Genomic DNA, 22,133 nt, shown 5'->3' with positions numbered 1-22,133 from the left:
AAAAGAATTACAATATTCCCAACCCTACAATACTTATTACTAATTTTAATAAAGGGTTCAAAAAGGCCGCCATTACCACCTACCCAAACGTACCATACCAACTCTATATATAGCACATCATAAAGAACGTAAACTACTACATTAAAGAGAAATAAATACAACCACCCCCAAATAGCAGCAATAACAATAATAATCCTACCCCCAATACTAACCTATTAAATCTTCCGCCAACTATTTAAAATTTAAATAACTATAATCCTAACCCCCTATTATACCGAAGTCCCGCGGCGACTAATAATAATAAAACTAATAATAATAATACTAACAAAGAGGACAAATACATTAATAACAGCGCAAAGGAAAACAACCCGGAAGAAATTAACAATACTGCCACCGCCAACTACCTTACCTAATAACCCAACGATAGGCAAAAAATTTATAAAATAATTAACGAACTAATAATTAAAACTATCGCTCTATACTATTATAATATATTAACCTTCAACCCCACCTATTAATTCTACTGAAATTTATGTAAAAGCTTCTAAAAAGCTTAGAAATAAATAGTTTATACTAATGATAAGGATTACTTCAAACAAATATAGAATTTACTAATCTATAAATTTAAATAATAAATTCGTATATTATCCCCCTTCCTTTCTATAATATATTATATACCTTTTTTACTAATACTTTCTAACTCTCCTCGCTTACCTTTACAAATATTACCTCCTATAAATTAACGAATTTAGTAATCACACCGTCTCAAAATATAAAAACTTTAGCATTAAAGCAACTAGCCGAATCAAATTTATACACAAAGTCATTAAATATCTCCTTAAAAACCGCCTCTCCTCTTTAAACCAATTATATAAATATATATAATCTACCTACCGCTCTTAAAAATAAAAATTCAAATCCAAATATATAATAAGTAAAATAAACGGTTATATATAAATATAAAAGGGTAGGGATATTCGATAATCTAATATTAAAAATACGTAAAAATATAATCGTTTATTATTATCCTCATAAATATAATTACTTTCTTTTATCCTCTAGAAATCTAATTAACTAACCTCCTTTTTTTTATATATAAATAATACTGTATTGTAAGGTTATCGTGCCGAAGGGCCTAGGAACTAGGCCCGAAGAGCGGAACGTTATAACGAACTGATAAGAGCGATAAGGCGGGGCGAGGGGGTTATTATAATAAATAATAGAATAGGTGCGATAATGATAGAGGCGTACGGTCGGAGGCCGGGCGCTAGATCCGGTGCCTACTAAAGGTTCGTATATAAGGTAAAAACCCTTATAGCCTAACCGGATATTCTTTACTAGCCAAATTAAAGTTTACCTTTTGGAATAAATTTACTATTATATATTAAATATATTCTTACCCTATTATACTATAATTTTATAATTCTTTAACCTTTAAAATATCGTCTATAAAGGCCGGGAATATAGTTAATACCTGAAAAAAAATACTTATATAAGAGGTATAGCCGTACGCCGCTAAAACCGTTCTTTAGAATAGGAAGTAATACCGGAAGTATTTGTAATTAAATAGGGTATTTTAAAATAATCGGGCGAAAATATTTCTAACGCCGAAAAAGTTCAGAGTAATGTTAATAATAATGAAATTTAAAATTATAAAAATACTAATATATATCCGACCGACGGGGACATTCCTCCGATTATATAAATTAAAGAGTCCTTTATTAATATTACTACTAATATACCTATTATTAACGATTATAATTAAAATTAATTTTTGTTTAAATTCGAAGGGGTTTCTTTGCGCGAAATATCGTAGAATTAAAAAATTGGAACGCTACCTCTTTAAAAATTCGCGTACATTTCGCGCCTACTATTCTTATAATTTATATTAATGTAGAGAATATTCTTTAGAGTATTCAAAAAAAAATATTGTTTATTATTGTTTAATTATCCTAATATACTGCTATAAAGGTTCCTACTTACTTATAAGGAAATCCGGGCCGACGGATTGATAATTTAAACTCCTGTTTGTAGAATCGTCCTGAATAATTTAATGCTAATCTTCTTTAGGGAATTCGCGACGTTTAATTAATGGTTCGCTTCGGTCTTCGAAAATTAATAATGATCGTTTGGAATATTTGCGCGGATATTAATTGCGCCCGAAGAAAATTAACCCTTTAATTGAAGAAATAACTCCCTAATTTTCAAAAACATACTTTAAATTATATAAAATAATAATAAACCTAATAAGAAAAAAGGAGGATAAGGAATCGACTTACTTTTGAATACCTATTCATAACGTATATATTTTATAACCGAATAATATTAGTACTGAAATCGAAGATTAGATTAAGGGTTTAGAAATAAATAATTGAACCTACGAAAATATTACGGATTTCTAACTCGTTTTATAAGCGCTTTCAAAAATTAATAATAAAATCGTTACTTCGTAGCGAGCGTTCTCCGTAAGGCTTACCTACGAAGATAATTAAAAGCGAAATAGAATTTAGGAAAAATTCTTATAATTCGTCCGTAAGGAATATATTGTACTAGAATACTATAAATTAGAAATTAGGGAACTCCTTTATTAAATAATTTAATATACTAACGAAAATATATATATTCTATAAGAATAGTACTAAATTAATTACTAATATTTAGGCTAATTGGTCGTTAATAGTGAAGATTGGATTTATAATTTTTTCTTCTAATTAAAGAAGGAAGTATGTTAATATTTCCGGAATATGGAAATCCCCATTAAAAATATTTAGAATATAATTTAGAAAGTATTAAATTAATAATAAGAAGACTATAGGAAAAATATACGTAGAAGGGATTTATTTAAATGTAAAGAGTTTTACTAATTTTAAAAATCGCGGAGTAATTTTAATATTAAATAATTAGAGCGTTTTAAAGACCGTTCGAATAAATTGTATAATAGCTGGAAGTAGGAATAATTTTTTAACCAGACGGAAATAAATTCTAAGGGTTTAAGATTAGAATATTATATTTATAAAGAAAGGGGATATATTATTAAGAATTATTTTAAGAAATTTAAGACGAAAGGATATTATAAATCCTATAATAGGTCCCGCGAAAAAGCCTATATCCAAAACGTTATTACCGAACCTAAACTTAAAATAAATAAAGAAAGTAACTACTTTTCCAATTCTAAAGGGCCGTTAAAAGGTTAAACCCTATAAATAAACCGTTATTTATAGTAATTAAAGGGTTTAGGACGGCCGGAAGAAATAGCCCGATAAGGAAAATAATAATAATAATTTCGCCGAAGGGTCGCCGACTAAAAATTAATATAGACCTCGATACGGGGGCCGAAATTAATATAATTTATAAGAATTTCGTAAGAAAGTACAAATTAAAGTAGGTGGAAATAATAGTACTATTAGTACTAATAAGTGCGAATAGTAGATAAATATATTATTATAGAGCATTCGAAATTATTTTTCAAATAAAGGATAAAATAGGAGAAAAATAAGCAACGACTTAACTCTTTTATGTAATCTATAGAAATATTGGAATACTACCACTATTATTATTAATACTAAGTATAGGGTTAGAAAGTATTGTTATATATATACGTAGTAATAAATTCGAATTTAATAAATTACAAATAACGGACCTAATAATTTTTACGCGTAATATAATATATAACGAACGAACTTTCATAGTTAATATTATATTTATATATAACCCTATAGGGCCTACTATTAAAAGTATAGATAATAAAGAAAATAATGCTAATAGAGTAGCGACTATTCTACACGCTTTAAAAGGATTCAAATTATATTTTTTAGAAGAAGGAGTAAAATTATTACCGACCTTTCTTAATATGAAATATAAAATTAGAATTAAAGAAGGTAAGGAAGTACTATTTCAAACAATATATCCCCTTTCGAAAATATAATTAAATACTCTATAGAATTACTTAAAAGAAAATTTACGTATAAAGAAGATTAAATATTTCAAAAGCCCAGCAGAAGTATTAATTTTATTCGTTCTAAAGAAGGATAGCTCCTTACGTTTATATATAAATTATTGTAACTTAAATAAAATAATAATTAAAAATCGATACCCGCTACCTCTAATCGGGGAATTGATAGATTGGCTATTAAGCGTTAAAATTTTCTTTAAAGTAGATTTATAGGAAGGATATTATTATATTCGGATCAAAGAGAGAAATTAATAGAAAATAGTATCTAGGACTACATATAATTATTTTAAATATATTATAATACTATTCGAGCTAATTAATACGCTCGCTATATTTTAAATGTATATATATAAGGCCTTAACGGGCTTGATTAACCGAATTTATATTATATATTTTAACAATATTTTAATTTATTCCTAAATTAAGGAAGAATATAATAAGTACTTATAATTTATCTTTAAACGGTTAAGGGATGCTTAATTATACGCTAAATTTTCGAAATACGAATTCTAAAAAAAATACATCGATTTTTTCAGCCACCGAATAACGATAGAAAGGATTATAATAGACCCGACCCAAATTGTAGTAGTTAAAGAATAGCTAATACCGGAATTGTATTATAATATTTAAATTTTCTTCGGGTTTGCTAATTTCTATTGGCGCTTTATTTATAAGTATTCTAAATTGGTAGCTCTTCTTATGGATTTAGTAAAGGGAAGTAAGAACGGGAAGAAAATTAGGTTATTTAAGTAGTTAAAGGAAGTCGATAAGGTATTCTAAACCCTAAAGGACGCTTTCGTATCGGCGTTTATATTCTAATATTAGGATTATTTTCGGGAAATAAGGGTAGAAACGGACGTTTCCATTAAAACTGTTTTGGGTATTTTATTTTAAAAGATTGATAATTAATAGTATTTAGTGATCTTCTTTTTAAAAAAGCTAACAGATACTAAATAGTACTAGTATATAGGATAATAAGAGCTTTTTATTATAATAATTAATTTAGAATATTAAAACTACTATTTAAAAGGACTTTCCGAAAAATTCTTAATACTTATAAATTACTAAGTTTTAACGGGTATTATAAAATCCTTAGCGAAGGATTTTCGAAGAAGGTTAGTATAATAAGTATATTAATTATTATAGTTTGACTTCGATATAAAATATTAGCCGGGCGCTACGAACCCTATAGATAGGCTATTTAAAAAGTTACACTATATAAAGAGGGAGATAGAATATAGCGATATTTTATTTATTCTCTAAAAGAAGTTCGGTTTAATCTAATAATTATTAATATTTTTCTAAAAATAATTTAATTCTAAGATAAAGTATTAATATACCGAAAAGATAATAATATACGTATTTGTTAAATGAATTAAGAGAATTATTAAATCGGCGACGGAGCGAGGGTTAAAAGTAACCCTATTAAACCCTAAGAATAATCCTTTTCCCTAAATTATACTAAAAAAGGTTGCTTATAAACTAGTATATAAAGAATTACCCCTTGCGTTATAAATAAGTTAGGAATTTTATATTATTATAAAGGAATTCTAATTTAAAGACTTTAATATTACCGACCTATCGGCGACTATACGAATTAAAGGCTCGATAATTAAAAGGTATAAATTAAATAATTAAAGGGGTTTTTACTTTAAAGAATAATTAGTAATCTTTAATAAAGAATTACTGTGTAAAGAAATCCTATATATTTATTATAATAACCTAAGGGCCGGTTATATAATTATTTTCAAAATTCTGGAATATATTAAAAGGAAATTCTGTTAAAAGAACTTTATAAAGGATATAAGAAAATATATTATTTAATACGAATTATATTAGGGTATTTAACGTCCTAAATATAGGCCCTATAGAAATTTCAAATCTTTATTATTACCCGAATAGCCCTTTAAAAAATTAATATTAATTTTGTTACTGGCCTACTATTGAATTAGGGGATTAATAGTAACATATATAATACTATCCTTATAATTATTAACTAATTTACGAAGATAGAATTTTTTATTCTAATAATTAAGATTTTAAATACGGTAATAATGGCTAACCTCCTATATAAGTACGTTGAATATTGTTTCGGCTCCTCCTTAACGATTATTAATAATTAAAATAAATTATTTATAAACGAATTTTAAAAAAAATTTATTAAACCTAGAATATCCTATATCGATTATTTATTACTTTCTACCTATAAACGGATAGCCAAATTGAGTACCTCTATTAAATTTTAGAAAAGCTTCTTTATATTAACGCCCTAGAAAGAAACCCGCTATTATAATATGACTAATTATAGGAGGCTAAATTCATTTATAATAATTCGGTACATTCTACTACCGGGGTTTTACTATTCGAAGCCCTCTACAGATACTACCTACGTATAATTAAATATATACAAGGCCGAAACGAACTACAGGTTTAAGGAATAAAGGAAAGGTTTTAAAAAATAGAATAAATGTATAAAGTTATAAGACGCTATTAGGAATAAACCGTCTAAATTTAATAAAAGGAGTATAATAAATAATATATACTAGTAGAATTCCGACTTAGAGATTTAATAGGACTATTTACGAAGAATTTTTAATTTAAAAACTATAAGTTAGCCCCTACGTTTATTAAAGTAAAGGTTAAATAAAGGATCGGGTTATAAATATATTAGGTCTTTTTACCAATATAATACTGCCGGATATACAATATTTCCTTTATAAGCCTACTAGAACCTTAGAAAACGGGAAATAAAATTACCGAAGATAGATTATTATTAAAATTAGTGGAAGAATAAAAAGAGTAGGAAATAGAAGAGGTAATAAATTATAAGGGAGAAGGGATAAAATAGAGATTTTTAATTAAATAAGCGGGTTAGCCCGTCGAATATAATATTTAAAAATTAGAAAAGTATTTCTATAATACGTAAAAAGTATTTTCTAAGTATTGGAAGATTAAATAGAAGTATTATAAGAAATAGGATAATTAAATTAGTAATATAAAAAATAAATTCAATTATTTTAAAAAGAAATTTATTTTCTAAAACGATATTAAAACTCTATAATAATTATAATAAACTGATAATTTATATACTAATTGAAATAAGAAGCTGAAGGGTTGCCGAAGGGGAAATTTAAAGAATCGGTAATTAATAAAAGAATATATTTAAATGGAAAATATAATTAAATAAATTTATCCTAAGAAATTTAACCCCTACTTATATTTTTTTAAAAGGATTACCTATAATTATTTAACCCGAAATATTACCTTTACGGGGGGAACGCTAATAAACTGCCGGAAGGGTAGGCCCGGGAGCCGAAATATTCGTAGTACGGTCGGTATAGGCGGTTAATATAGTAAGCTTAAAGCGAATATTTACGAAAGCCTTACGAGGAATAATTATCGATTCGCTAGTACGCGGGTAATGGTAAATTTTGGAAGAGGCTACGATTCCGGGGGTTTTAAGTTTAATAAGTAGAAAAAATACTTTTTTACCTTTATTTTTTTTAATAATAATAGGACGCTAGCTAATAGAAACCTCCTTACCTTTATTTTCTTTAGCGGCGGTAGGATAATAATTAATAGAAGCGGAGCCGTTGGCCGGGTTACGAAGATTACGGCGGAAAATAGTAATAAATAAAGTTTAGAAAGGGTAAAGGAGGTTAATAAAAAGGTATTAATAAGTTTATGGGCTAAGGAAGCGATTAATTTAATATAGGCCGAAAAGGGTTTTCTGTACGAAATTATAGCATTTTTTAATTCGACGCCGATAAGAGTTTTTTTAAAAAGATGTTAAAAATCTTCGAATAAAGTATTGGAAGATTATTATTCATAATAGATATAATAAATTAATTTTGAAAAATATAAACGTAATTTATGATTTTAAATTTATTAAAGTCGATAAAAAGGGGGCGATAAGGTATTATAGTAAATAAACTCTCTATAAATTAATAAATTGCCTCCGAAGGAAGAATTCTTTCAGCGACGGGATGGACCTTCGTAATAGGTTTAATAGAGGGTAAGGTTGTTAAAATAAGAAATATAATTATAGTCGACGAAGCGGTGAAAAGTTTAATTTTAGATAGAGAGGAATTATTAATCCGAATTATAAGGGTTAGGGCTAAGGGATTTCTAATACGAAGTAGTTTATATAAGTAATTAAATAAATTAAATTGCCGGGAAAGGGTATTAAGAGGATTGGGAATTACCAAAGGGAAGCGACTATATAAAATGTAAGGGTAATTACTACGGAAACCCTTAATATTGCGTTAACGGAATTTATATCCCCGCCCTATTTTAAAGGTAAAACTGATTTTTAAGATTTTAGAGGAGGAAAATAGATATAATTACAAGGATAGTCGATGAAAGAGTTTAAAACGATAGGATTACGCTATTTATTAAGCGAAGAGCCGCCTCCCTCCGAGTTAAATTATAAGTTTCTATAAATAGAAATAAAGAGTTCTTTATTTTTAAAATTAAAAGGGCTTCCGAAGCGGGAAGAGCCCGGCTTAAGAAAAGGGTTTAGGATTAACCGACCGAAGGGCGATTCGGGGGTATTAATTTATTAATATAAAGGCGTAGGAAAGGTAGGGACTTTATTTAGGAAATTTTAATTATAGAAATGCCGGCTATTATTATTATTAAAGGATATATTAATAAGAGGCTGGGGTATATTACTTATATAATATAAAAATATAAAATTACTACTAATAGGAATTTTATTACTCTTTTAAGTAGAAGGACGGTTATAATTAAAGGTTGGAGTAGTATTGCGCTTATTAGGGGAAATAGAAGAGGATTTCGAAAAAGACTAATAAGAGGATTTGATTTTTTAAATATTACCAAAGAAAGGGATATCTAATTCTATATAATTTACGGAATTATTAGAATTGTCGTTAGAATTAGAAGATAATCCGGAATTGGAAAACGATTTAGAATTAGAAGACGGTTCGGAATTAGAAGAGTTAGAGGAATTAGGGCGTTCGGAAGATTTAAAGGAGTAGTTAAATTTATTATTTTCGAGGATAGGACCGACCGCCGAACCTTTATTAATAGAAAGTTCTGCTTCGCTATTAAATTTATTTTTATTAGTAGAAGGGCGGTACTTATTAATATTTATATCCTCTTTAAACTCTTTATAATTAGAGTTAAAGAATTCTAAGATAGCAACGTTACTATAAATTTATTAAATATAGAAATAAATAAATTCGTTACTAATTATATAGGGAATAAATGAAATAAATTTAAAATGATCTTCTATATAATAGACTAGGAAAAGCGAGGGATCGTTAGGGTGAATTACTGGCGATTAATAATTATTATTATTACTTTCGTTATTATAAATATTAAAGCGAGCGTCGAAATTAGGTAAATAATTATATTAAAAAGTAGCGTAGGACGGGCGATATAAAGATTTGTATTAATGTATAGATTAGGTTGGGGGAAACGGAATTTCATATTATTATTTAAATTTTAATAAACGATAGTTCGGGTTAGTATATAAGTTAGAAGGGGGCCGTTAATAAATTTCTATAACTTCTTCTAAAATTTGCGTTAATAATTTATAAATTCGTAGGTATATTAAGTAGTAAGTTAATTTAGCGCTATTATAGTAGCGATTAAAATATTTAGGGCTTATTTAGTAGTAAGGAGATAATTGGCGGTTTGGGTTATAGTATTAATATATTAGACGGATTTGAAATTGATTTTAGAATTTAAATTAAAATAAAAATAACCGATAATTATAGTAGTTAAACGCCGGAGATTATAAACTTTTTCTACAAGTTAGTTAATAATAGTACTTTTATTCCGAATAGAAGTATATTTTTTAAAAAGCTTTTCTAATCGGTTATAGGACGCCAATATTAAGCGTTTTGCTTTAGAGATATTAAAACAGATATACTTATCTATATTAATTTTAGCTGAAAGATTATTAGTATTAATATTTATATAGAATTAAATATATTTTAGGATGTTTAGGACGTGATATTAATAAATTTGGAATAATTTAAAGTATTTGTAGGGTATTTGGATTATTGAGGGTTAATTAATAAAATAAATTAGAAATATAGAAAGGATAATTTATAGGATGATAAATTTATTTCTACGTTTAATAACGTATATAATTATTGCTGGAGTCCTTAATTTATTAGTAGTAAAGGAATAGTAGGTTAAAGTAGATAATTACTAAATAAAGGCTGTAGGGGATATTTTCGCTATTTTAGGAAGTAAATTAATATTGACGCGTTGCTAATAAATTAAAGAATCCGGTAGGGAAATATGTATAGGATATTAAGTAAATAGAAAGCTTTTAGCGGGGTTATAAAGGTACTAACGAAGGATACGTTCGGTTTAAGTAATTAGGAAGCCGGTAATTTTAAGAAATTTAATACTAAGAAGCACCGTAGGGTTATTATTAGGTTAGTATTCTTATATAGGGATAGGTTGATTTATATTAATTATAGTCGTAGTATAATTGTTGAAGGAAGGAAAGAGGTAAAGAAGAGGAAAGAATTCTCTAACCCTAGAGAAAGGAAAGACGAATAGTAAATAATTACTCCCTAGTATAGGTAATTACGGCGGGTAAACGTTTAGAAGGCTAGGCGTCGTTAAGGGGGGGAATAATATAATATAATAAATATATTTGTAAAATAATGAATAAGGGCGAAGGGTTGCCAACGAGGGGCCTACTTATACTACGCTAAAGTGTAGCTGATTAAAACCTAAATTATATTTCGAGGCTGAGAGGTACAGCTAAATTATAAGGGACTATAGTTATTAGAGGGGGCGATAATTGTAAGGTTATTACATTAAAGGGCTTAGGAATTAAGCCCGAAGAGTAGAACGTTATAACGAACCGATAAAATTAATAAGGCGGGGCGAGGGGGCTATTATAATAAGTAGTAGCATAGGTACAATAACGATAAAAGTATATAGTCGGAGGCCGGACGCTAGATCCCGGGCCTATTAAGGGCTTGCGTATAAGATAAAAACCCTTATAGCTTGGCCGGACATTCTCTACTGACTAGGCTAAAGTTTACCTTTTAGAATAAACTTATTATCGTATGCTGCGAACGTGTTCTTACCCTATCGTATTGTGACCTTATATATATACCCTCAAACTTATATAATACTAATACTACTATATATATAACAACTAATTTAAAAATCTATATTAAAATTTAAATTTCAACTATAAAAAATAATTTACTATACAATATAAACTACCCTATAAATATTTTATACTACGACTATTATGAATAAATCCCCTATTAATACTTACTATAAAGGATACTAATATATATTAATAATTAAATTTAAATAAGGAATTTAATTTAATAATAAAAACTAAACATTGTACTTACGTAATCCAAAACCCTACCGCCTTACTTAACCGCCGAAAAAAGGCAGCTATTCCTAACCCAAACCTTATAAATTATATATATTAAATATCGGAGCGAAACATTATGAACCCGGAGGTTTACAAACCATACAAACTCGAAAGTAATTAAGTGCTACCCGCCCAACCTGCCCAACTTCAAACTGCTACGCCCGCTACTACTACGCCTATTAACCGCAACTAATATAACAACCGCCATATACTCTCTCACAACAAACCGCCCCGCCGGGTAATATAATAAAATACCCAAAAAGGAAAGAAAAGAAGGGGGAATACATAAAAGGCGTCCCGTACCTACAATAATATTATTCAAAATAACCTACAACGAACCATTGCAAAAGTAACTAATAATACAATTAATAATATAACTAAAATTATTATAATACAATTAACTCCAATTCCAATTCCAACACCCTCTCTAATATTACCGCAGACGGCTCCAACTCCCTCGCCCTTGCCTTTTTACCCTCCAACTCCCTTACAAAGAACTCTAGCGCCCTTCCTGTCTCCCCATCTCCAAATCTAGCAACAAAAACAGCCATCAAAATCTCCCATCCCTAATCTAAGTAATTACTAAAATTAATATAAGAATTAAATACTAAATACAACTAAATTTAAAAGTTCTATACCTACCTGGCTAAAAATAAGAGAGGCTCTTACAACTCATACTACAAATTATCGTACTAAGCCAACTAACTCTATCGTTACTTAAGCGCCTCCCAAAGACCCAAACCTCGTTCCTCCTCCCTCTAATCAACTATAATATAATTCACAAAGCTACATTATACCAACAATACAATATAACCAAACCCCTATAGCTATAATACCACCTCCAATACCTATACAAGGCAGAAGATAAGCGTTAAGAGACTTAAATAGGAAGGTAAATCTTCAACCGCCTCCCCAACACTCTAAGCAACACTTATACAACGGGCATTAAAATCAAAGTAGGTACGTACACTCTAAATATAGGCAGCAAATACAGCATATACAACAATAGAGCTAATATAGAGGACAGCAATATCACTAGCAACCACAATATCAACCGCCTCAGCAATAAACAATTGACTAGATTAATAACTCTGAATAAGTTCATGTAAAAAAATAACACCAATGACATAAATCTGGCGATACGCGGGCATCGATTATATAGCCTCAGTTGCACGCGGTGTGCTAGGCGGCTGGGCTGGGCTTACTCAGCGATAAAAGTGGGTTTATACTAGCCACGTAGCAATTCTATACTAGCCATGTAGCCTTTGCGGAACAGATGAGGTCACTTCATGCTACGTTGTAGCACTGAGGCTGATGATGATGTAGATCGCATGCCCGAAGGATTGTTATTCCTTCAACTTTGCTCAGTGCCATGAGGAAGTCTCTGTTGACCGAGAGGAGTCATTGCATTCCAGGATCACTCGCCTCGATCATAGATGGAATTCAATATGAAATCATGCTCCGGCCGGCTTGTGGGCGAAGGATAAGACGTGCCGTCTTGGCCGCCAATCGCGGAAGGGGAGAAACGCCGACGGGTGAAGAAGGTTGAGAACGGTTGCTGGGCGAGCTGGGTTGGAGAACTGGAGATCTGAAAAGTGGAGACTCAGGTACCCTGAAGACCTCCAATTGCCAGCCGAGGTGCGGTTACTAGGCTGGTCCACTGTGGTTGACCCTTGCAGCATACCGAGCCCAATGCGTCAAACGCCGCAGGCTTCATACGCGCTTTGATTGGTCTACCCCTGACAGTGACCAATCGGGTCCCGGTTCATCTCCGCTTTTAAATTTGAAGGTTCTGCCTCGCACCGACTCGCAACTCGCCAGGCTCGCAAATGCCCGTGAAAGGGGACTTCTGGACAAGACTCGTCCAGGTTCTACGCGACCAACGATCTTCGGCGCTCGAGTGCTTCAAGTTGTCTTGCCTGGTGATGTGATTGAGACGGCTCTAGCCACTCAGTTGACGGCGAAGGCAACTCTAGATCTGCCTGACCCTCGTTTGTTTGGCTTGTCTGGGTTGCCTCTTCAACGTTGACCGTCCTCCGCTGGGATCATGTGCGCACCTTCCACCCATTCTTCTGGGATAGAGATCGACCCCCGGGACGGGCAGTCGACAGGCTACACAGAGATCCCAAACACACAGCATCTCGCATCATGTCCATTCCAATGTCTTGCCGAGCATCTTCAAGGACAACGGACGTATTTCGTCCAAATTACCAAAGGATTCTCTTCCCACGCCAGAGAAGTGTCAACCCCACAGCATGAAATGGTGAAACTGGAGCGCTTCTAAGGTTACCCGCCCAGCCCGTCCATGAGGATCCCCTTCCCAACGGATTCCTTGGGACCCTGGACTGCCTGGCCGAAATGAAGGGACCCCATGGATATCCAGATTCCTGAAATTCCGTGGCTGCAGAGGAAGCCTGGGCATCAGAAAGTGGGAAAGGGGGGTGTGAAGGGTTTCATTGGCGCTGTAAGCTTGTCTATTTTGTATGTCGTTGGTGCAGCGTTGCACCGCGGAAACCTTCACTTGTCCCATTTCAGTATTTTCTCATATTTCCGCCTTTCTCCCCCTCCTCTTCGCACTCCCTTCGTCCTTCCATTCTTTTCTGCCTCAGCTCGTGGTCATCGTCGCCGTTGTCACTCATTTACAACATATATACAACAGTCACTCATTCATTCAGTCTTATTCTTCACTGCCTCTGCAGCCTTTCGGTCTTTTTCAGATTTCTGTCATCGAACCATTTAGTGGCCAAGTTCCAGCAAAAAGTCATCACATTTACCAACCAAGTCACCAACTCGATATAACCATCAAGATGCGTTTCTCCGTCGCCACCGTCCTCGCTATTGCGACCGCCGTCTTCGCCCAGACCGATGGCTTTGATGTCATCTCCAACCCGTATGCCGGCGAGAAGGTGCTTGCTGGCCTGCCCTGTGAGATCCAGTGGGCGCCTTCGTCCCAATACCAGGGTACCGTCCGTATCGATGTCCTTGGGGGCACCACCCCTCAGACGTTGAACAAGGTTGGAACTATTGCCTGTGAGTAGCCATGGCCCTAATCACGTAACCAGAAGAAGAGTACTAACCAAGATCTCTCAGCGGGCGTTGACAGCAGCAAGGGTTCTTACAAGTGGAACGTCGACGCTCACCTTGGCACTGCCAACACCTACGGTATTCAGATCACCTTGGAGTCCAATGACAAGGTCTTCCAGTACTCGTTCCCATTCCACATCATTGGCGGCCTTGTCGACGACGATGCCACCACCGTCGCTGTTCCCACCACCGCTGCCGCTGGCACCGCTAAGCCTCTGACCGTCGCCGCTCCTGCCACCACCAAGGCTGCCATCGCTACCACCAAGGCCTCCGATGCCGCTCCTGCCACCACCGATGCCGCTACTGGTTCCGGCTCCGGCTCTGCCGGCTCTGCCAGCGACGCCTCCGCTTCCGGCGCCGTTTCCTCCTTCAGCACCGTCGTCAGCGCCAATGCCTCCGTCGTCGCTTCTGCCACCTCTTCTGACGTCGTCGCTACCGCTTCCGCTTCTTCCACTGGCGCTGTTGCCACTGGCGGCGCTGCTGCCTTTGGCGCCAGCACCGGTGCTCTCCTCGGTAGTGTCGCCATGGCCCTCTTCGCCCTCTAAAAAAGAACGTTTTTGGTCGTCTTGATACCCAGCGTTGGAAAAGGGTTGTTTTTGTCTTGTTCGAGTTTGCATCTGCTCGGCATTAGGATGATACCAGCTGGTTAGTTGAAGAAGAAGGGCATAATTTAGACCCGGGAAGGAGAAAAAGCATGGATTGCACTTGAAATATCCCGGACATCTTGTAAATGATCACTGAGACCTCAAAGTCATTAATCGAGCGGAATCTGCTTCATAAAAAAACAGAGATAACGACGTATAGTCCTGGTCCCCTTCATTGGCTCGATTGATTCGGTGTGATGTGCGCGTATGTCGATCTTCGATTGGGTGAATAAATCTTCAGGTGTCAGCCTTCGTTGGCGTATCATCAATGACGAGAGATATGATTTGCTAGAGAGTGTGCGACGACGACGACGACGACGGCAAGGTGCTGTCAACACGTTGGCGGCCTTTCTTTGGGTGTCCTGGTATCGCCTGAAGACGAGATATGGCCTTCGCTAATGTTCGCATGGGGGTTGAGGATGTCATCGGTTTCGCCTGAAATGGTTTCCAATTTTGAATGTTGACTTGTCGGCGATCCGTCTCATATGAGAGACTTCAAGATATCTCGAGTGTATGTTCTGTAGACGAGAGTGACAAGTCGACTATGTCTTCTCAAAGACTTCGTTCATTTCACATCCGCTGTCTCGGTGGGTTGGTGCAATGCCCTAAGCTCCGGCATCTCCATGTAGGTTGATGAACGAAATTGTCTCATATGGAGGCTCTGGATGGTAGTGCGTGGTTCCTTGCATTCATTCCGTGTTGTGCATCCTCATCCCGACTGAAGTTCCTCAAAGCACGCTGCGCGGGTGATCTCCAAATATGTAAGCACAGACCACAAAAGCTAAAAGATGCCAAGCCAAGCGGTGAGACGAGAGAGTGCCACATGTAGAAAAATGCGGGGGCAAATGAAAAAGGGACTCGGAAGTCGCGGTGACCTTTCAGCTGTGCGTGTAGATGGGAACAGTCCCGCAGACAACACAGCTGCCATCAACTGAACCTCTTGCTTCGTCTGGAGTCTGGCCCGCCAAAACCCTCCACGAGCCCTCCACTGTTGACAAGGACTAGCCGCCAACCTCGAAATCCCATCAGCCAGCCAAATCGCCAGCCCCGTACACTACAGACCTCGCTCTAGTACCCGACCTCCTCTCTCTCCGTCTTCTGTTTTATTTCGTTGCTGCCCGCGCTGCGCGCTCTTGACTCCGCTTTTCCTTTAGACATCACCAAATAATTCATATCCCGAAGCAAAGATGAGAGGCGAGGTAAGATATGCGCCCGTTGCCTACACCTCGCGATCCTTAGCACAGACAGCATGACCCTGGAACGGGACCCGACCCCTATTCCGCTGCCGTTGGACAGCAATCCCATGGTACCCAAGCAACGAAATCAACGACACGCCCCTCTGGAGCTGGGAACGCTCGCGACAACGACACGCGCCGATGACCACAATTGAGGATTATTAAGCTCAATTGAGTATTATTAAGCTCGACAACTCGGATTGCCGCTACTATAGACTGGATCACGACATCCAGCGTTACACGCCAGCTGTCGAACACCCGGGTCCCACGTCGAAGTCCTGATATACCACCTCGCACGCCCATATAGCGCATCATGGAATTATCTTACCGCGAGCACAAGTAGCTGATACAGCTTCAAACAGGTTGTTCACATCCACTTGGGCCAGGCCGGTACCCAGCTCGGTAACAGCGCCTGGGAGCTGTAAGTGCTCAACACACCGCTATGCTTTTTGGTGTCGCCTTCTCTAACACATCTGCTCTTCTAGCTACCTCCTTGAGCACGGTCTTACTCAAGATGGTCGTAAGGATCCCGACTCTACCGTTGCCGGTGAGGGCGGGTCCTATGATACCTTCTTCACCGAGTCCAGCAACGGCAAATATGTCCCTCGCTCCCTCTTCGTCGATCTTGACCCTTCCCCGATCGACGAGATCCGTACCGGCCCCTACCGTCAGCTTTTCCACCCTGAGCTCTTGATCAGCGGCAAGGAGGATGCTGCCAACAACTACGCCCGTGGTCACTACACTGTCGGCAAGGAGATGGCCGAGAACGTCCTTGATCGCATCCGCAAGATCACCGGTAGGTTATCTTCTGCCCGTCTACGGCGGGTAACATATTTCTAACCGGGTATGGACAGACAACTGCCACTCTCTTCAGGGTTTCCTCGTCTTCCACTCCTTCGGTGGTGGTACCGGTTCCGGTTTCGGTGCCCTCGTCCTCGAGCGCCTCGCTCAGGACTACGCCAAGAAGTGCAAGCTAGAGTCAGTCCTTTCCTCTTTCTTTCCAATGGTGTCAATGGGTCATCTTAGGGGATGAATTGGTCTTGTTTGAAACGTTGGGATCTGGACTTTTAAACCTTGGTGGTCTTTTGAAGATGGTGCCTGAACTCTCTTGAAGTTCGGTCATCCAGACGAAAAGACCGGGTTGGGAGACTCAGAGCCGCGTTTGGAACAAGACCGATGTGCCCCAACCCTTTCATGGAGGTCACTCTTGCTCACAGCATCCTTGGTACAGGTTCTCCGTTTACCCTGCCCCTCGTGTCGCCACGGCCGTCGTTGAGCCCTACAACGCCGTCCTCGCTACCCACAGCACCCTCGAACACAGTGACGTTACCTTCCTTGTCGACAACGAGGCTGTGTATGACATTTGCCGAAGAAACCTCGATATTCCTCGTCCCAGCTACGAGCACTTGAACCGCCTGATCGCCCAGGTCGTTTCTTCCATCACCTCGTCCCTCCGTTTCGATGGTGCTCTCAACGTCGATCTCAACGAGTTCCAGACCAACTTGGTTCCTTTCCCTCGTGTCCACTATCCTCTTATCTCTTACGCTCCTGTTATTTCGGCCACCAAGAGCGCTCACGAGAGCTTCAAGACCTCTGAGCTTACCCTCCAGTGTAAGTGGAACCTTGGCATTCTGGTCAGCAATATCCTTGCGATCCCAGACACTGACATATTTGTGAATAGGCTTCGAGCCCAACAACCAGATGGTCGTCTGCGACCCCCGTAACGGCAAGTACATGGCCGTCGCTCTGCTTTACCGTGGTGATGTTGTCCCTCGTGACACTGCCGCTGCGGTCGCTGCGCTCAAGGCCAAGTCCTCCTTCAACCTCGTTGAGTGGTGCCCCACTGGTTTCAAGATCGGTATCAACCACCAGAAGCCCATGTCTGTCCCCACTGCCTCGCCCGCCGATGGTGGTCTTGCTTCTGTCGACCGCTCCGTCTCCATGTTGTCCAACACCACCGCCATTGCTGAGGCCTGGTCGCGTCTTGACCACAAGTTCGACCTTATGTACAGCAAGCGCGCCTTCGTCCACTGGTACGTCGGTGAGGGTATGGAGGAAGGCGAGTTCAGCGAGGCCCGTGAGGATCTTGCTTCGCTCGAGAAGGATTACGAGGAGGTCGCTGGCGACTACAACGATGCCGATGTCGATGCTGAGTACTAAGCGGTTGCTTTTCCTATGGTCATACATGGCGCCATTGTTGGGTCCAGGGCGGCTGGGTCGGTTGATTCCGGGAGCTGGGTGTCATGGGTTGTCTTCTGTACACATCACAAGTCGGAAACAACAGCGCAGCCCAGGTAGGCCCTTGACAACCAGCACCTTGGTCCCATAGTCTCACACGAAACGAGCGCGGAGTTAGGAAGGACTAGACGAGAACATGACGACTTATGTAATTCCCCCTTTTGAAAGCACATATACATACCCACCCCTTTAATCTTGACCTTGATTGTAGACCAACAAAATGTAGAAACTTTGTTCACCTAAGGAGGCGTCAGCCTGCGCTGCTCAGAAGAGGCTGTAGAGCTGGAGTAACACATAGAACGAAAGAGAAAAACCAGAATAATACCCAAAACCTTTCAAGACTTGAAAAGACAAGTCATTGCAAAACGCGAAGACAGACCAGGACAAGCCACACTGAGGGAGACACTGGGTTAGGTCTTGCCAGAGGCGTTCAAACGAGGGAACACCATGACTCTCAACGGCTGTTGACAGTTTTTGACTGGTTCCTTTGCGACAAGCCCCTTGTTTGAATTCTTAGAGGACGTGATTGAAGCAAGTCGATCGGATATGGGCGAAAAAAGGCGTTAATCCAGCTCAATGCTAGAAAATGTCCGTCCAATGCACATCGTGCCGCAACTCGGCTCATCTCATATCGATAAATAACGGAGACAAACATTGCAGCATTAAACAATTTCAGGTACCAAATCGTACCGTCACTCGGTACCTACACTCAATAACGTGCAGAGCGTCAAGCACGACGCAGGAGCACTGGACACTTTCCTTTGAGAGATGCCTTTAGATGCAATGGCCACATTAGAGTCTATTCTATCCGTACATGCGTGCGTCTTGGACCGAACGCTCCTCTTCATCCTTGAACCCCATTGCTTAAAGCTTAAACCACGGACCGCCACGGCACGGCACCGGACCGCGCCGCTGCGGTTGGCTCCATGCTAGCAAACACCCTTACCCCCTGGCGAAATGCCTAGGTAGCCCTTATTTCTTTCCCTTCCCCTGAACCTTCCACTTCGAAGCCCTCGCCGCAGCACGACCAGTCTTCTTCTTACCACCACCCGCATTCGGCGCCTTGTTCTTCCTGGCGCCCTTAAACTTGAGATCCTTGGGCTTTCCGTCCGCGGCGCTGGCACGCTTACCCTCGAGGATGAAGCTCTCGGGGGATTTGTAGGCGCCCGGCACTCTGGGGCCGGTCGCCTCCGTGTTGGCGCCCGAGGCGTGATTCCTCCTTTGGCTGGCCTGGTATCTGTCCTGCTTGTTGAACTTGTTCTTCTTGTCGGAGCCGATGACCTGTCTGGCGGTGAACTTGCCGAGAAGCTTCTCGGCGCGGCCGGCGATGGTCTTGGCTTCGGCCGAGATCTTGGGGGCGTAGTCGGATTTCTTGGAGCCAGGGCCCTTCTTGCCGTTGCCGCCCTTCTTCATGGCCTCAGGCGCGGCGCCCTGCGCCTTGAGCTTCTTGGCTTCGATGGCGCGCAAGGTCTTGTGAGGGGCCTTGCAGCGGCTGACGCGGAGCTCGCGGGGGAGCATGGGAGGGAATTTCTTGCCGTTGAGGAGGATGGCGGACTCGACGGCATTCTCATCCTGCGGTGGGGGGGAAAGGGTTGTTAGTTAATGGCTATCAAGGGGGGAAATATAAGAGGGTAATAACTCACGTGGAACTGAACGTAGGCGAAGCCCTTGCCGACACGGGTCACAGGGTCGCGGACAACACGGACACTCTCAACCTTGCCGCCCTCCTTTCCGAATACCCGCCAGAGACCTTCCTCGACATCCATGGGCTGCTTTGTCCGCTTCTTCTTCTCGGTCACCTCCTTGCCGTCCTCGTCCACCTTCACCTGTAGCACTGTCTCGTCATCCACAAACCCAAGGTTGCCGACGAAGACGCAGCGCTTGTGGTCTACCGGGGCAGGATGGGCAACACTGTCGACACGGACGTGGCGATCCAACACAATTGTGCCGTTGAGTTTCGAGCAGGCAAGACGAGCAGCCGCAGGGGTGCTGTAGACAACATAGGCGTTTGTCGATTTCGTGGTGGCCTCCATCACGGACTTCTTGATATAAGCGGCGCGCTTGGGAATGGCAGCGGTAGCGAAGGCAGTCGAGCGGAACCGTATCGACTCAACCTTTTGCGCAGGCTTCGCCTCCTTGTCCAGCACTGAAGCCATATGCTTCATCAAGGTCTTCTTGGCCGAGCGAGAGGTGACGGCCTCAACGGCGATATTGCTGAGGAAGACTGTGCGGTTGGCCTTCTCAATCTCGTTCTGGGCAGCATCGGGCGCTAGCGATTCGTGAACGGGGACCTCATCCTCAGACTCGCTGTCGTCGTCCTTCTCGGCTTTAGTGGTTTCCTTCTTTTCTCCGGATTGCTCGTCGGCCTTGAGACGTTTGCCAGCCGGCTCTTCGTCGTCCTCCGCCAACTTAGACAGGTATTTGTGTTCGAGATTGTCGTGCTGGTCGCGTTGCTTGCGCTTCCGTTTCCGTCCATCTTCTTCCGCGACCTTTCCTTGCTCTACAACAGCTTCGAGGATCTCGGCGGCTTGAACCTGGTCATCTTCGCTGTCGTTGTCGTCCTCGGCCTCCTCATCTTCGTCATCCTCTCCAATGCCGACCTCGGAATCGTATTCTTCGTCAAGCTCGCTCAGTTCCTCGTCATCGCCCTCCTCCTCGACTTCCTCCTCTTTCTTGGATGGTACTGGCGCCTTCTTGGGCTTTGATGGTAGGGGCTCCGAGTATTTCGCGGCTGGGCGGGGCTTCGCTGGACCAACCTACGCAAAATTAGCTATGTTGTCTTCCAATTGCCTGTCTGTCAGAAGGAAATAGCTTACACTGGTAGCGAACAAAGCATCCAAGCTAGGATCAACCTTCTTCACCGGCGCAACGAGTCCTTTACTATAGTACTGGTGTCAGCATACTGAAGAACGTTGCTGACTGGAAGGTAAGATTGTTCGCACGTTTTGCCCATTGTGATGTTTGCGTCGTGTGTCGAAGCGCAAATGGAAGTGGCACGGTTCGCCAATCAGGTACTGTGATTGACTTGTTTCTAGGAGCACAGAAGAACAACTGAAGTTCGACGACAAGACGAAAGAAAAGCTCGACTTTCAAAAATGTAAAAGTCGAATTGCAAAATGTAGCTTCTGATTTCTAGGTAGAATGTTGTACAAGTCAAGACCAGTTTCTGGGCGGAAGGTTCAATGGTCCAGGGTCTCCAGGGTCGCCGTTTCTACCTTCCCCACTGCGCATCGCAAGGACGAGTCGAGGAACATGATGCATCCAAAAAATTCGCTTATCAGTCGTTATCGCAACTGCCAAGTCTCACCGCCTGCCATCACCTTTCTGTCGTGCAGTGCGACGGGCGGCGGCGGCAGGCAAGCGGGCAGGCAGGAGCCCCCCAGAAACCGGTTGCCCATTCGTGTCGTACTGGTACGGTGCAGTGCTGTGGGCACTGGGCGCTTCTCCAGCTTCCAGTCTCGTCAATACTGCTCCTCACCCACCCGATCTGTCTTCCTACCTCGACCGCATCTCTCGACAATCGCTGCCTCGTACCGACAAGCTAGTCATATCCCCGAGACATTTCATTGTGTGCGAACACACGTCTTTCTACC

General features: G+C 39.5%; 3 protein-coding genes across 3 annotated transcripts; 2 read left to right on the top strand and 1 right to left on the bottom strand.

The window, feature by feature from the left end:
- Positions 1 to 14,146: 14,146 nt before the first annotated feature.
- B0H65DRAFT_438368 (Ser-Thr-rich glycosyl-phosphatidyl-inositol-anchored membrane family-domain-containing protein) lies at positions 14,147 to 14,968 on the top strand (the record flags this gene model as incomplete). Its single annotated transcript, XM_062825369.1, has 2 exons — positions 14,147 to 14,369; positions 14,430 to 14,968. 2 exons carry the CDS (start codon positions 14,147 to 14,149, stop codon positions 14,966 to 14,968), a joined length of 762 nt encoding a protein of 253 aa, XP_062686466.1.
- A 990-nt stretch (positions 14,969 to 15,958) lies between these two features.
- On the top strand, positions 15,959 to 18,865 carry B0H65DRAFT_450744 (tubulin alpha chain). Its single transcript, XM_062826020.1, has 6 exons — positions 15,959 to 16,266; positions 16,665 to 16,723; positions 16,788 to 17,098; positions 17,157 to 17,280; positions 17,534 to 17,913; positions 17,984 to 18,865. Exons 1-6 carry the CDS (start codon positions 16,255 to 16,257, stop codon positions 18,460 to 18,462), a joined length of 1,365 nt encoding a protein of 454 aa, XP_062686465.1. The 5' UTR covers positions 15,959 to 16,254; the 3' UTR covers positions 18,463 to 18,865.
- A 435-nt stretch (positions 18,866 to 19,300) lies between these two features.
- B0H65DRAFT_450741 (nucleolar protein 12) lies at positions 19,301 to 21,766 on the bottom strand. The gene is made up of 4 exons (XM_062826019.1): positions 21,483 to 21,766; positions 21,357 to 21,420; positions 20,184 to 21,296; positions 19,301 to 20,112 (listed from the first exon to the last, which is right to left on the bottom strand). The coding sequence occupies exons 1-4, from the start codon at positions 21,491 to 21,493 to the stop codon at positions 19,513 to 19,515; spliced, it is 1,788 nt and encodes a 595-aa protein (XP_062686464.1). The 5' UTR covers positions 21,494 to 21,766; the 3' UTR covers positions 19,301 to 19,512.
- Positions 21,767 to 22,133: the final 367 nt, after the last annotated feature.

The sequence above is a fragment of the Neurospora tetraspora genome (assembly GCF_033439725.1).
Source record: "Neurospora tetraspora strain CBS 560.94 chromosome Unknown B0H65scaffold_1, whole genome shotgun sequence".
NCBI classification, from domain to species: Eukaryota; Fungi; Ascomycota; class Sordariomycetes; order Sordariales; family Sordariaceae; genus Neurospora; species Neurospora tetraspora.
Note: the sequence above shows the minus strand (reverse complement) of the source record. Positions and strands in the feature narration are given on the sequence as shown.